Source organism: Vicugna pacos, chromosome 5 (genome assembly GCF_048564905.1).
Source record: "Vicugna pacos chromosome 5, VicPac4, whole genome shotgun sequence".
In the NCBI taxonomy this organism is placed as follows: domain Eukaryota; kingdom Metazoa; phylum Chordata; class Mammalia; order Artiodactyla; family Camelidae; genus Vicugna; species Vicugna pacos.
Window position 1 is genome coordinate 72,984,435 of NC_132991.1, and position 12,407 is coordinate 72,996,841.

A 12,407-nucleotide genomic window follows, 5' to 3' on the forward strand; every position below is an offset into this window, starting at 1 on the left:
TATGCAAAATCAAGTCCAAATGAGCCACAGACTGAAGCCCAGCGTCAAGGGAAATAGACTGACTGACCCCCCGATGTGGGTGTGCCTGCTCTCACAGCGCTTTACGAGAGGACAGGTGCTCCCAAGTTGGCTTAAAATCGCTGATGGTGTGGGTTGATAATGACTCGGACTAGGAGTAGGTATTTGGGAATTCATGATGCTATCCTCTCTTCTTCGTAGAAGTTTGAAATACTTCCTATAATAAAAAGTTAAGGAAATATATACCATATGGCCGTGTTGCTTGCTTTCCGGAGGCGCTCATAAGAAGCCCACAGCTCAGGCTCTGGGGTCTGGCTGATCTGCCTTTGAATTCCAGCTCCACCCTGTAAGGCTGTGTAACCAGGGGAGGGCTGAGTATCGTCTCTACCCTTCTGTGTCCTTGTCGGTAGAATGAGTATAACAATAGCATCCAAGCCATGGGTTGCTGTAACAGTTAAATAAGCTGCTGCATGTCCAGTGCTGCCTGACACACAGCGAGCGCTCAGGGACTTAGCTGTTGCTTCAGCACGTCGGTTAGGCCAAAGGCTTTCGATCCCAGGTTTCTGATTCAATATTTGTTATTCAGCTCTCTGAGCCGTTACATGTATAGACACAAAAAGATTTTGTTTGAAAGTCAATTAAGTGGAATTACTGGGAAAAATTATAGGACATTGCCTTAAAGCATAGATTCTAGTGGTCACAGATTCTGGGTTTCAAATCCTGACTTTGTCACTTACTAGCTAAGTGATCTTGGGTGAATTAGTTAACATTGCCTGTTTTGGTTTTTTTCATCTATAAAAGGGATGTTTGCAAGGATTAGAGCTCAACACAGTGCCCCCAGTAAATAGTTGCTATTTTAAAAAGATATATTCTTATCACTAATACTAATAAATGATAATAAGTCATTATATTCATTCATTCATTCAGCAAATGATTGAGTGTCTGTGCCATGCACGAGTCTAGGATACAGCAGTGAACAAGACACATAAAGTGCCTTCAATCTTAGATAACAAACCAATCAGTAGATACGTAACAGATACCAAGTGATAATAAATGCCGTGAAGATAACATAAAGCAGGAGAAGTGGGGTGTAGAGTGTCTGGACTGTGATGGGCTATTTTATATGGGCTCAGGGAAAACTCCAGATAAGGTGATGTTTGAAGCAGAATTACCAAGAAAGCCATGTGGCCCTTTGGTGGGGGGAAAGAGCTTTCCAGGCAGGTGAACAGAAAGTACAGATGCTGTGGCTCAGAGCAGGACATGCATTATTTAATCTCAGGGGATGAGGAGACAAATGTGGTTGGAACAGAGTGACTGAAGGAACATGCCAATGATCAGGGTCAAAGGAGGCCAGATCCCAGGAGCCTGAATGGTTACAGGAAGTTTTGGATTTTATTATTAAGAAGGGAATTATCAATGAGTTTTCATCAAGGAGTGATATATTCAACTTGGGTTTTAAAAGATTTCATCTGGTGGTTTGTAGAGGGGCAAGGATGGGAAGGGAAGCTTTTGCCATAATCCTGGCAACAGATGATGTGGTATAGTGAGAACTGGATAGATTCTGGGTGTATTTTAAAGAAAGAGTAGAGATGATGATAGCATTGAGGGCTGCTACTAGACACACAGCACATGTGTGTGAATTTTAATGGGGACATGGATAGATATTTCCTGCCGGATGCCTGAGGACCTGATCACACCTCTGTGTGGTCAGCAGAAAGTGTCCCTTCCTCTCAGCAGACACACCCCTGTTCTAGGGTGTGGCAAGGCAGTGGGGAGGGGTGAGGAGGGATTGTGGGGAAGCGACTTTTTAGCACCCACTTGCCTTAACATCCCAGAGCCCTTGTACAGGGCTACAACCTTGGATTTGAGAAGGAAGATAAAGATGACTCCAAAATTTGAGGCCTGAGCACCTAGAAGAATAAAAATGCCATTTAGCAAAGGCTGTGGATGGAGCAAATTTGGGGAGGGAAATTAAGAACTTGGTTTGGAGCATGTTAAGTTTGAGATGCACATTAGCTATACAAGTGGAAATATCAACAGGGAGTTGAATATACAAGTCTTACAAAGTGAAAGAAGAAGTTAGAACTGGGATATAAATTTGGGCTTATCTATATATGAGTTATTATACTACATATATAATATACATGTTTAATATGTAACATAATAACTGTAGCCATTCACAAAAACTGTAATGAGAAAGTTTTAAAAACAATTCCTATCAGTACTTTTAAATCCTCTGGGTCCTTTTAATCTAGTTTTTGGTATTGTTGTTGTTGACACATGCTTGGGGAAAATTCAAATGATTTTTGAAAAACTAAGGTGAATAAGTCCATACATTCATGACTTTGCCTCCCATTCCTAGAGGTAACCACCATTAACAGTTTCCTTTGTATCCTTCTAAAATTTTCTATGAATATAGAAATATTCATAGATATGTGGATTTATTTTCTTTTTATAACATTGTTATATGTATTATTTGTAACTTAGGGATTTTTAAAATTTTTTGATAATTTTATCAAATCGTATTCCGCAAATGTCACACCAGCCTACCCTCCCACCTACAGAGCATAGATTGTTTTTGTTACTATGTCTTAATACTGGACGTGCAGCACAACCATTGCCATTTGGTAGTGAGAAATAGTACTTTAACATTTTACATGTTTTCAAGGTATGTTTATTGACCTTTAATATTTCTTTTTCTGTGAGCTGCCTTTTCATGCCCTTTACACATTTTCCTAGTTTTTAAAATGATCTTCATAAGCTCTTTGAGTATTAAGGAAACTAGTCTTTTGTCTGTGCCAAGCCTTTTTTCAAATAAGTTGTACCCTGAATAATTGCTGTGGTGGAAAAACAAAAAGTGCAGGAGACTTTACAGGGGACTTTGGCTGCTGAAGACGCTGGGGACAGTGCTCTTCCTCTGTCTTCTTCTTTACTCCCCTCCACAAACCCCCGCCCCCACCATATCCTTACCTGTTTTCTTTCTTTCTTTTCAGTGTCCTTTGCCTTGTGTGTGCATATATATTTTTTTTTTCTTTTTTACCACTACAGACTTAGTAAAAATCACCTGTCAGACTTCTAGTTTTGTGTTTTAGCAGGATGAAGCCTCCTAACTTTAACATAGCATAGGACCTCACAATAGGTCTGAACTTGGCACTGATCTGTGGAATATACTTCCATAATTGTTTTTATGTTTTCATTATGATCAATGGAAGATACAAAGGAGAGAAGAGGAAGCATCAACTGTGTATAAGTTACTATGCAAACCCAGTATAATTTTACATCGTCTCATCTTCCCTGGAAGGCAGCTTTTACTGCTCTCATTTTATAGTTGAGCAAACAAACTCTAAGTGAAATTAGGAAACTCACCCAGGATCACATGGTTGACATTAAAATGCTGGACTGTAACAGAAGATCAGTATGCCTCTGTTGAGTGACAAAGTCCACAGTGTTTTTAGTGACTTTTTCCCTCGAGGTTTAACAGAAAAGTCTCCTGAAAAAAATATTCTGATTATGTCAATATGTTTGGAACTGAACTGAGAGATAAAAGAATATATTCATTTATTCAGCTACTAGTCTGTATTAGATTATTAGATCGATAGATATAAATATAAGAGTATATGAATACATGTAGTTCTTTTGGAGCAAATTATTGGACCAAAGAGAAAGAACAGGAAGAAATTCATATGTAATGGTGAGGTCTGGGCATTATATTTTCTCATCTAACTCTGGTTCTCCCTGTTTCAATAACCATCCAAGCATTTTCCTGATGTGTGCTTTGGAGTGGTCTCCATCTGTGACCTGGGAGACTCCACCCTCACATGGATTATTTTGGGACTTGGGCGGAGTGAGCATTTGAGTCATTGGTTTCTTTGTTGCAGGCTTACAATGGGCACCATCAGGCCTTGGAAGTCCTCCTGCAGTCGCTGGTGGACCTGGACATCAGGGATGAGAAAGGCCGCACTGCTCTGGATCTGGCTGCCTTTAAGGGGCACACAGAATGTGTGGAAGCACTCATCAATCAGGGCGCGTCCATCTTTGTGAAGGACAATGTAACCAGAAGAACCCCGCTTCATGCCTCAGGTGGGTCTTGTCAGGAGTCTTGTTACCCTGGTTTTCTGGCCCACTTGTAAGTCTGAATAAAAGGATGGAGCATCTTCTTTCATCCCAATTTTTATATCTACTTTCTTTCTGCATCAAACATACCTATGCTCTTCCAGGATACTTTTAGCTTACTGCCCATTTGGAGATGACTGGTGGTCTCTCTCTGGCCAGAGAGGCTCTGGCCTTCTTCTTCAAAGACTATTTTTTTAGAGCAGTTTTAGGTTCACAGAAAAATTGAAAAGAAGGTACAAAGATTTCCCACATACCCCTGTCCCCGACATGTACATGGCCTCCCTTGTTATCAACATCTCACCAGAGTGGTCCATTTGTTACAATGGATGAACCTGCATTGAGACATCAAAATCATCCAAAGTCTGTAGTTTACAATGGGGTCCACTCCTGGTCGTGTACATTTTATGAACTTGAACAAATGTATAATGATATGAATCCATGTACATACGGAATACGATACTGTAAATTCTGCCCTGAAAATCCCCTGTGTTGCCTCTGGCCTTCTTAACTCAAAAAAGAATTCAGAACTTTTGGCAACGGTATCGCAAAAATTTCTCTAGAAAAGGCAAAGGGTATTGTGATCTTCGTAGATCACATAGAACAAAATCAGACAGCATTTCAAAGTACAGAATTAGTGATGTTTCAGGACTACTTCATGAAAGGAGTTTTCAGGCAGCAATCTAATCCATGCATCATTCCAACAGCTTACATGATACTTCTTAACTTATTCTCTGACTCGTGATGCATCAGATGTAAAAGTAGAGACCCTTAAAAAGTGCATATATTTATCAAAAAGTAAGTAACTTGCCTCTTCTGGGGTTATACACAAAATAAAACTGTGTCCAGACACTTCCAGACATTTGCCCAGATGTAAAGGTAACTTGGAAGAGTCTCTAGCTCAGCTAAGGCATAAATTCCTTTGGGGTCAGGAATTCAGTGCTGTCGGCCTTGATCAGGATGGTGGATGTTATCAGTAGATACTGTCTTACAAAGAGACATAACTGTCTTACACTGTGAAATAATGGATGTATTGAGGAAGCAAAGGAGTAAACAGTTTTTTGGGAGACTTTGTGATTCTCGTCCTTGGGAACATTTTCTCGGAGTGTTAGACCTTGTGAAAGTATTTTCATCTACATCCTTGAATTTCCAAACCACTGAAGAAAAATGATACGGAGATTGAAAAAAATGTGGTGTTGCCTAATTATCTGGAAATGATTGTTTCTGGAAAAAACTTTAGCCATGAGGTCAGCAGTGGTTGACATGGTTAAATTATTAATTCTTCTTTCTCATCACATTTAGTCTTTTTGGTATTTTTGGTATGTATAAGTATAATAAAGTTTGGTATTCTAGGCATTCTTGGTATTATTGTAAAGTTTACATTCAGTTCTTCTTTCTGAAGATTAGTTGCCTATTATTAAGGCAAGCATCCTGCTTTAGTTACTATGTACTTCCTGACAATCACAAAGGGCCTATTTTGATTGTGGAAAATCGCCCTTGTGAACAGGTCAACAGCGAAGAATAATCGTTTCTCATTTGCCACCATGCTATAGGTTGTGGTCCAATGGAGCCCCCTCCTGGTCAAGAAGACTCGCTCCTTTTGGATTTCCCTTATGTCATTCATTTAAAAAAGACACCGGCTGTCATTTGACTCTGTTCTCCACAAGATGTCCGCTGTGCAGAAGCTTTAGCCTGTGCTTTGAGAATCTGCTTTTCCAGAATCTCTTCCAGCTCATTTGAGAGGCCAGTTTTTTTGTCTCAAATCCTGAGAGTAGAGTGAGGAGCAGGAGTCAAGATGGATTTTAGAGGCTTTGGCACAGACAGTTGTAATGACAGTTGTGGCTTTTGAGCAGCAGGAAAAATGGCTGTCGCTCTTGGTCAGGGAGAGGCTGAGCCCGTCTGAGACAAAGCTGGACTTGGCAGGGCACTGCTGAAGGAGATGTTTGCATCTTTTTGCTAGAAGGCAATTGGGGAAAATGTAGTGTGTGGGAAGCTAACAAGAATTCTAGTGTAGCAGCACTTTCATAATAAAGAGAAATTATATTTACCTGAGGACTGTTAGCTAAGTTCGAAAAGCTACTGTACTCACCCCCACCTACCTCTTTGCCTCCCTGCCCCAAAAAAGCACCACTGTAGGAACTGGTTTGCTCTCCAGCATACTGGGTGAATGATATGAAGTTAGGTGATTTTTCTGTTTAGGCAAAAATCAAAATTCTTACAACTATTATGATTATGAGATTGAAAGAATATCAAATTGATATAAAAAGCGGGATCTATAAAAGTACCCTGCTTCCTCCATTTCTTGAGTATATAAAATACCACCACCTGTGGTATTTAGCTGGCCGTCCTCTGCTAATTACTTCCTTTTAAAGCATACATTAAACTCACTGCGTGTTTCACCAGTGGGAACGGACAATGTGACTTGCAAAACAAAAGCAAAACAACAGCCACAACAATATCTCCACAGAATTCCCTCCTGAGATACATAAATGGACTGTTGCTGAGAATGAGCTGAATGCAATGGTCTGCAAAATCTGGGTGTTATTCTGCAGTTAATTTGAATGGTGTCAATGAATGTGAGCTAATTCTAATACGTATTGTCCCTGAAAAATGTGGCGTTGTTAAATTAGCATTCTCATGACTGGCATGCGTCAAAGGGGCTGTAAAACGCAGCTCCTGGAAGAGCCTTTATCAGCCTAACATCGCTGCTTCTGTTCCCTTCTCTCTTCGCGCCCATATGAGGTTAATGCCATGTATTTTGTGGTGTTCTCATTGTTCAGAGAGGAGAGAAGGTCACGTTTGGAATTTTAAACGTATTTGTTCACATCCTACTCCCTGAGTGGAAAGCCGTGTCTTTTGTAAAGCTGGGGGAAAGTACTTACCAGTCCTGGAGGTTTGCTTCTGTGCCCTGTGGCAGTGCCGTTTCTAAACGAAGCATCTTGCCTGGTGCTCACAGGGCGCGTCTGTGTGTTCCGCCCCAGCCCAGCAAGGCCAACCCCATGTTGGGGCTGCACTTCCTGCCCTCCCAGCCCCCACCCTGGAAGCTGGGCGGGGAGGGCGCCCTAGTCAGAGCTTGGCAGGGAAGAAGCAGAGGCAATGGAGGGTGGGAGGCCACTAGAGAGCTGGAGGCAGAGCAGCGAGGACTCTGATTTGAGGAATTCAGACAGAGGAGTCATCCAGCCACAGGGGGCCCACCTGTGAGTCTCCTGAGAGTACCAGGCAGTCAGCAGTGGAGCTGATGGCTCATGTACACCTTGCTGGCTTGAGGTTTTGCTTTAAGCCACCACTAGTCAATTAGAACTACTGCTCCGATGTCTACCTCAGAATGTGAAATGACGGGGAAAAGAGGCAAGATCTGTTCCTGGCTCCTGCCCTCCCCTCCTCTGCTCTGCCCTCCCCTCCTCTTCCCTTCTGCCCCTCCCCTCCTTCACCCCCTCCCCTCCCTCCTCCTCCCATCCTATTCCTGCTCCCCTTCCCCTCCCTCCTTGTTCAAAAGGGCTGGAGGCAGGCTGGACACAGGATGATTATTTAGAATTGGGAGACTCTCAGAGGAACAGAGAGGATAACTGGAAAGTGGGGAGGAATGATCTGTCCCATACAAGGAGATAAGAAAGGATGTCCTGTTTAAGGAAAAAAGCCTCTATACAGCAACCAGAAACAATGTCAGGTGAGGACCAATGTGCCCTGATGGGAAGAAAGGGGAAGCCGGGTTGGTAACACAGGCATGGGGTGTGCTGTGCCCAGCAGGTGGCACAGCCTGGAAGCCTGGGGCTGTCTGTCAGCAAAACTGGAACCCACTTGAAGTCCAAATACATTTCACTTGGGAGGGATATGTGTGGTTTGTTAAAGGAATGTCCATCATTTTCTTTTTCAGTAATTAATGGTCACACACTGTGTTTGCGGCTCTTACTAGAAATTGCAGACAACCCGGAAGCGGTTGACGTGAAAGATGCCAAAGGACAGTAAGTGTTCTCACGCTTGGGGTTGGCATTTCAGTCACAGCAGGTGACTGGTTGGTTTGTTAGACAGCTCGGAGGGCTGGCTGCTGAAGTCTAGGTTGGGAGTATGTATATTCGGGTGAAATTCATGAATGAAGGTCCTAGAACAATGAGGTGGCTTTGTGCTAGAGTATATATCCAAGAAAAACGTGTGTGTGTGTGTGTGTGTGTATCCTGATGAGAAGAGCCAACTTTTGATGTCTGTAGCCATGGGCTCTGGCCTTTTAAAAATAGTCCTTCTTTGTTCCTGCTTCTGAAGCTGCTGCAGTCTCATTTTTAAAATTAATAATGAAATAGGCCAGACTGCAAGAAGTTATCACCATCCTATAAATCTTTCACAATTTATTCTTCCTGAATTTGTTTTTCCCAACTGTTTCCACCTGTTAGCCCGTTCTCCCACTCAGTCTTCTCGTAGGAATAGGAAATGCAGAGCAATGAAGCTATTATTCGCCCCAGATCTAGGAGCCCGTGTCAGAGCCAGAACCGGAGCTCACCTCCTGGGTCCCAGCACTCGGTTCCTTCCTCTGCACTCGTCCAGCTTTTCTTTAAGGCAGTGAAGCTTTATTCCAATGAAATGCTGAACGAAATCCCACATAGAAAACTATGGGAGCAGAGCTGTTCTGATAGAAGCAAGAGGGTCGCCTGCCACCTACATACACACACTCTCCACTCAATTGATATTTGGTAAATGCTACATGGTTTTTAAAATGATAGAATTTATAGGGGAGGGTGTAGCTCAATGGTAGAGCACATGCTAGGAATGCATGAGGTCCTGGATTCAATCCCTAGTACCTCTATTAAAATATGTAAGTAAATAAATAAACTTAACTACCGCCCCCCTCAAACAAACAGAAAATAAATAAAATATTTAGGGATTCAAATGAACATTTGAGGAGGAACCTTCCTCTACCCAACTCGTATTGATCATTCCACTGACATCCTTCCACGTGGCCGTTAGAGACCAGAGGCAGATCGCCTGTTCCAAGTAGCAGATAGCAAACTGGGGACTCAGAAAATATTAAGCAATTGTCAAGAAGACAGAGAGACAGAGAGACTGAGAGACAGAGACAAAGAGACAGAAACACAGAGAGGGAGATCCTCCCACTGGAAGTGATAAGTATTTTTTTAATCTTTTTTTTAAAGGCTAATTTCTCTCTTTCCCTAGAACCCCGCTGATGCTTGCAGTAGCATATGGACACATTGATGCCGTTTCATTGTTACTTGAAAAGGAAGCAAATGTAGATGCTGTTGACATCATGGGCTGCACAGCTTTACACAGAGGGGTGTGTATATTCTCCCTCAGCTTTAGTCGAACAATTTTGTAGTGAGCCTGTTTCTTCTTTTTCTTCCCCATAGGAATTTTTAGTAAGAAGATTGTTTCCTAAGATAACCAGTTAACCTCAATCAGCCAAAAAGAAATTACAAAATCTTTTGCGAAGGTGAAAATAACGGCAGGTACTCTTAGGTCCTGCTCTTGAGATGTCGCGTTTCATTGTGATAATAGATGCATGAACACGTACTGTTGGTAGGATTGGTTCTGCTTTCTGATTACATACAAATCATAGGAAACTTACAAAATATTTTTTTTAGGACAACTGAGAAAATCACAATCACTTGTCATCCCCACTCCTGGAGATAACCTTTTTGGTGTATACATCACCAATCTTTTTTTCTATATGTAGATTCATTTTAAATTTTAAAAAGAGAGAATACTGAAGATGCGATTTGGAACCTGCCTTTTTTTCTCATGGTATATCAGTTACCTTTTTCCATATCGCTAAATATTTTTCTGCCCTATCATTTTTAATCCTCCATTGTGTGCAGGTGTCATAATTTATCCCAATGATTACCTAGTTTTGAGTAGCCATGCTGTTTTTAATCGTTGTTTATGACAAATGTAGGCCTGTTCCACACCTGAAATATGTCTCCTGGTGAAATATGTGGGTAATTCTTCATACACATCTGTTAAACTGTTTTTTTTTTAGTATATCAGATAATCTAAATGAAACAAAAGCAGAAATCAGCAAATTGCTCCTTGAAGATGGTGCTGACCACCATGACCAATGAAAAGAGGAGCAGCTCTCAGTGGTTAATGTCATAATCATGGATCTGATTTCTTGGGTACTTCCTACGAGCCATGAAGCAGGCTGGGAACTTTGAACTCATAATATTAGTCTTCCCATTTACAGATGGATAAAGTGAGGCTGAAAGAGGCACATTGACTTGTCCAGGTTTTATAAGGGGGAGCCAGAATTCAACTCACGTCTTCCTGATTCTAAAGCTGATGGTTTCTACTGTATCATGATACCTTTCATGGTTATGCTGGAGAGTCAAGAGATGCTTCTAAAGTGCTGGTGCTCACACAGACCTTTCTGTTATGAATCTTTCTGGGGTTGTCCTGCTTCTCTTCCCTGAAGTAGGATAGAGTCTGTTTCCTGAAGACCCAGGCGGACATCCACTTACTCTGAGCCCAGCCTCTCTCAGCCACCCCTTTTGCTTCCTGAGTCTTCTGCCCTTCTGAGATTTGTCTTGTGTTTTTGATTATGACATATCAGATTATGACGGGACACGAGGAGTGTGTGCAAATGCTGCTGGAACAAGAAGTGTCGATTCTCTGTAAAGATTCCAGAGGGAGAACACCTTTGCACTATGCGGCTGCTCGTGGCCACGCCACGTGGCTGAGCGAGCTGCTCCAGATGGCGCTTTCCGAGGAAGACTGTTCTTTCAAAGATAACCAAGGCTACACGCCACTGCACTGGGCTTGTTACAATGGTGAGTTCTTGTCATTGCGCTGATTCCAGTAGACTTCCTACCGCAATACCACTGTGATCTCAAAGGAGGTGAGAGCATAGTGTCAAGCTGTAAACCATGGTTTCCAATCTTTCTGTATCCAAGATACCTTTTTTTTTTTTTTTAATATTTTCCCCTCCATGGCTACCATGATGCCTTAGTGGAGTAAAAATTCACTTTCCCTCTTTTTGTTAATCAGTTACATATTACTCCTATTCAGAACTTCTGGTGAACTGAAATAACCAGTCCTAATCAGGGTTTCTTATCTTTATGAGATAACCAGGGATCCTGTAAGGAATTAAAATAATATAGCTAAAAACAAACAAACATAAAATGATGTAATAATCTGTCACAATTGACTACTGGTAGATGCATGGTTTACTTTTCAGCATTTCCTTTTTATGTCTCATATTCCCCATTTATTTAGTTACACTTGCTATTTAGGAGATTTAAAAATTTGTGTTTCATTTATTTGAGTAGAAAAGAAAATGCATGCTAATTGTTACATTTCAAAAATACTGAAGCATCTGAAGTAAAATTAAGTCTCCATTTCTAAACTCACTTTCTCATGTAATGTGGTGTGTATCTTTCATTATTTTCCCTTGAGAATATAAATAAATACAGATGTATGTGCATCTGTTCTTTAGAACTAGAATCATATAACAAATATCATTCTATAACTTTTTTGTTTGTGTGTATTCTACATTCTATTGCAGATATCGGTACAAGTCAATATATATGAATATACATTGGGTTTTTTAGTATATTTTATATTTTATATTTTATAGTAGATAGATGGATAAATAGATATAAATGTGTGAGTATGAGTGTGTATACCAGATTTTATTTATTCAACCAGATCCCAGTTGGTGAACATTCAGATTGTTTTCAGATTTTTTCCTATTACAAACAGTGCTGCAGTGTGTGTGTGTTCATATTATGGTACCTTAAATTCTGTCAGATAAATTTCCAGAAGTGAAATAATTGATAAGAGGGCATGTATCTTTTTTAATTTAAATGAATTATACCATAATACTTTAGTATATCATAATTTGTTACTCCATTAAACATGAATATAGAACTTACTATTTTTCCCAAACTTTTACCAGCCCAAGATGATATGATCTTTTTAATTGTTGTCAACTTGAAGGGCAAAAAAAGGGTATTTAATTGTTCTCATTTGTGTTTCCCTGTCTAATAGCATATTGACTTATGTATTTGCATTTCCTCTTCTGGAAATTACCTTTTCCATCTCTTGCTCATTTTCCCCGTATTCGGTTATCTTTTCTTCTACGTTTGTAAGAGCACCTTGTCTCAGAGATATGAATCCTCTGTGTGTTATGTGTGTTGCAAATGTTTGCTCTCAGTTTACCATTTGTCTTTGCTCTTTGTTGGTGATGTCTTTTTCCATGCAGAGTTTTGAACTTTCATATAGTTGAATCTGTCAGATTTTTCTTTAATGATACAGAGGTTTCCAGTCTTGCTTAAGAA

General features: G+C 40.7%; 1 protein-coding gene across 11 annotated transcripts in view; it reads left to right on the plus strand.

The window, feature by feature from the left end:
• The window catches only part of ANKRD44 (ankyrin repeat domain 44), a 290,253-nt gene that overhangs the window by 258,111 nt on the left and 19,735 nt on the right, over positions 1 to 12,407 (plus strand). For all 11 annotated transcript variants that reach the window (XM_072961553.1, XM_072961554.1, XM_072961555.1 and 8 more), the window contains 4 exons: positions 3,897 to 4,098; positions 8,003 to 8,090; positions 9,292 to 9,409; positions 10,682 to 10,898. In XM_072961553.1, the coding sequence (XP_072817654.1) occupies positions 3,897 to 4,098; positions 8,003 to 8,090; positions 9,292 to 9,409; positions 10,682 to 10,898 (625 nt within the window). The remainder of the gene's footprint in view (positions 1 to 3,896; positions 4,099 to 8,002; positions 8,091 to 9,291; positions 9,410 to 10,681; positions 10,899 to 12,407) is intronic.